At 48.6% G+C, this 3,339-nt stretch overlaps 1 protein-coding gene across 1 annotated transcript in view; it reads left to right on the top strand.

Moving 5' to 3' along the window:
• Positions 1-23: 23 nt before the first annotated feature.
• EMH_0036530 (uncharacterized protein) overlaps positions 24-3,339 on the top strand; it is a gene marked incomplete at both ends in the record, with an annotated part of 7,109 nt that continues 3,793 nt past the window's right edge. The window contains 9 exon segments of the mRNA XM_013495098.1: positions 24-165; positions 438-549; positions 774-828; positions 1,646-1,756; positions 1,992-2,045; positions 2,387-2,495; positions 2,717-2,778; positions 2,898-3,013; positions 3,188-3,234. Coding sequence (XP_013350552.1) covers positions 24-165; positions 438-549; positions 774-828; positions 1,646-1,756; positions 1,992-2,045; positions 2,387-2,495; positions 2,717-2,778; positions 2,898-3,013; positions 3,188-3,234 — 808 coding nt within the window.

The raw sequence follows: 3,339 nt of genomic DNA, 5'->3' as shown, positions 1-3,339 counted from the left end.
TCAAGAATGCAGCAGGTTGTGTGATGCAAAGGAGCGGGGAGTGCAATCTCGTGCTGCTGCTGCTGCTCCCCCGCAAACCTTTACTTTTCCTCTGCTCGACGCGGGTAAATGTATCGGTCGTGTTCACGCGCTCCGCCCTTCAGGCTGAACAAGTCAGCGGCCTTTGTCGGCCCGCGCAACTAAGGAAGTGTGGGGCAGTGTGGGTTGGCGACTCGAAGATTGTCAGCTGCCACTCATCAATTCTTCTATACAGGAATTTACGAAAAAGTCAGTTACTCCACTCAGTGACTTCAGTGCCTTTTTGTTCAACTCATATCTGTTCAAAACCACCAGACGGACATTCAAGCCGATTTTGTTCACTATTAAGACGTGCTTAAGGTTTGTCCCCAAAACTGCAAAGTGCCTTTGGCGGGTGCGGAGACTTGTGAGGGTCGCAGACACTTCACGATGCCTCTTGGGCCACAGCGGAGTTATTGAATTCCTGGAGGTGGCCCTCGAGGCCAGGCTAGCAGCAACGGTGGAAAACGCGTCGCAGCAACCATCCATACGGTGTGTAGTTCAACCAACCGTGCCTGACGCACCTGGATTTCATCGGTTGCAAATTATCACCTCGCCTAAATATCCAGCAGCTTAAACTTCTGAATTCGGTCTCTGGAGTCCCCAGTTATGCATGAGCGCTTGCGGCGGAACTGAAAACTACATAAAGCACGTGCTGATTAAGCTACGGCAGAAGCAGGATCAGTTTCTGTTTGCTCATGTTTTGCCGTCTGCAGGATTTGGAGGCTCCCGCCAGTTGAATCGGATAGTGAAGATGTCCGGTGCACGGCGGTGAGTGGAAATATTGTGTACGCGTAGTTCCGTGCGTAAACGCTTCAGCCAGATTTAGCCAGTTGGAACAGGTAGTTCATTTTGGATTGATCTCCTCGTCTAGTTTTCTACGACACGCAGTATCAAACGTTTAAAAATAGCTTCTGATGGTGATGGCTAAGTCATATTTTTCATCGTTTCCTTGCCGCTCGATACAAGTCTATATTGGACGAAAACTCTTCATATGTAGCAACTTTGTATTGTTTCAGAAGTGTGGTTGGTGATTTGGTTGGCAACATATATTGGTACTGGTCCCTCTTAAATTCGCAGTATAGGCAGAGTTGCAATTCCTTCACACCGCAAACGCATGACATTGCTTGCCTAATGAGAAGTGCTCACACGCATATGCAAATCGTCCCCTGTATTAAATCCTCCGTTCATGCTCCATGCTTGAGTCTAGGTTGTTTATAAACAGCTTCCACAGTTTAGCGTAGATAATACAGTTCCCCTTGCTTCCCGCCTGCGGGGCTTCAGGGCCAAATTTTGACACACATCTGTTGCCCCTGCAGATCATCCAGTCGGCAACTCTCGAACGGATAACGTTGCTCCGTGTNTTGACACACATCTGTTGCCCCTGCAGATCATCCAGTCGGCAACTCTCGAACGGATAACGTTGCTCCGTGTAGACCCCAGGGGACGATATATGGTGGTAATTTGCACTTCTGTCGCCATCCCGTTGGCTACCATTTTCTAGCCCTCCAGCATGCCCTGTAGTTGTGTAAAAAAGGCTTAATACAAACTTGTACAATGCGAAAGCAGTTTGTGCTTAACCACTCAGCTTGTTGGTTCAGACCGCCTTAACCGCCAGCAGCTCCAAGTTTGGGAACTTCATGGCCTGTTGACAACTGGGCGCCCCAATCTCCTCGCCCGTCAAGTTTCAGATTTCCAGGTGACTATCATTTGCTCTCCACACACTTCCTCAAAGTTGGTCTTCTTAAATATTCAGTTTGAAGCAACGTACGTACTTCATTCCTTCTTGACTTATCATGGACAAACTTCATGAAACCCGTGTGATAAAATCAGATTGAGGCATTACGCATTTCTCCTTTGGAGGAACTACGGCTTGTGAGCTGTGGAAAGGAGAACATCCGTTTTTGGCGCATNTACGCATTTCTCCTTTGGAGGAACTACGGCTTGTGAGCTGTGGAAAGGAGAACATCCGTTTTTGGCGCATTAAGGTAAGAATAATCACATCAAAAACATGAGTTTACCTGTAAGATCCGCGACACGCCACCGGCTTAGTTGGTGAACCATAGCGCCGTAGGCGAAGCATTGTTAGCAACGAAGAGAAAAAGAACTACATGTAGCTCCTTTTTCTGTGAAAAGATATGCGTTGTTATAGTTTGCCTTGCTGATGCGCCAAGGTGAAGTTCAAACCCTAGGCTAACTCTGTAGCCCCAAAAGTTCTTCCCGAGGGCAGAGTATTAGGGAGGCACTCTATCAACCCAGCGTGCGCAGTTGATGGGAGAAGATAGAAGCCCCAACATACCTGCTGCGCTTATGCCTTTTCAAACTACAGAATGGGCATTTGCCCGGCTGCAATGTCACGCTGGATGGTCTTGGGAGGGGAAATCTATTCACAGACATCGCCTTCGTGTTGCCGGATCAAGCCACGAGGTCCAGTTCAAGTGAGAGGTTCACTGCACTCTCTATATCCCAACAACCGGCATAATGTCTGGCTCCCCTCCCCATTTTAGGGGCGTTTACCAGTGTAAAGATAAACCTGCTTGATGTGCAGAAAGAAACAGTTTGATGATGAGCATGAGCCACTTAGAAACCCAGACACATTTACAGTGCTGTAATTTGTTGTTTCATGCTGGGTGTTGTGCGGAGTACTGTGAACTGCCAGAAGGCGGCTTGAATTCGCTGGCAAAGTTGTTGGCCTCGTCGACGTGCGGCAGTCTCCTTGAGGTGCGTTTATTAAAGAAGAGCTTGAAACTGTTCATCTGAGCCTTTTCGACCCCAGTCTGTCGCGATGCCTTACTGATACCTATCTACTGATGTGCCTGATGTGTCTGCTTTGCTTGCAGATAGACTACTTCACGCGAGCTGTAAGGCGGGTTTTCACATTGCATCAAAGCGCAATTTGGGCCCTCTCAACAGGCCCCGGGTTTTGCGTGACGGCGTCTGCAGATAAAACGGTAAAGTGAGGAAAAGCTTCCCATTTACATTCCTGAGTGAACCTGGTCAGAGGGAACAGAGGAGATCACCCGCGGAAACACCCCTCGACAAGCCTCTAGATAACCTTGCTTAAACAATGTGTCTCACTGAAAAATCTTACAAACCAAATCTGGCTTGCACCTCTGCTTGTCTGTCTAAGGGTGTGGCCTTTGAACTTCATGGCCGCCTACTTCTCGGCTGTCCACGGTTCGCAATGTGTGGGAGTTGAAACATCCCCTGATGGCCAACAGGTACTGTGCACCTGCGGAGATAGCGCTGTGGAGCTCCTGAACCTGACAACGCAACAACACC

This window comes from Eimeria mitis, genomic scaffold (assembly GCF_000499745.2).
Source record: "Eimeria mitis Houghton genomic scaffold, Emh_scaff1415, whole genome shotgun sequence".
NCBI classification, from domain to species: Eukaryota; Apicomplexa; class Conoidasida; order Eucoccidiorida; family Eimeriidae; genus Eimeria; species Eimeria mitis.
This window is presented reverse-complemented; position numbering and strand designations above follow the sequence as displayed.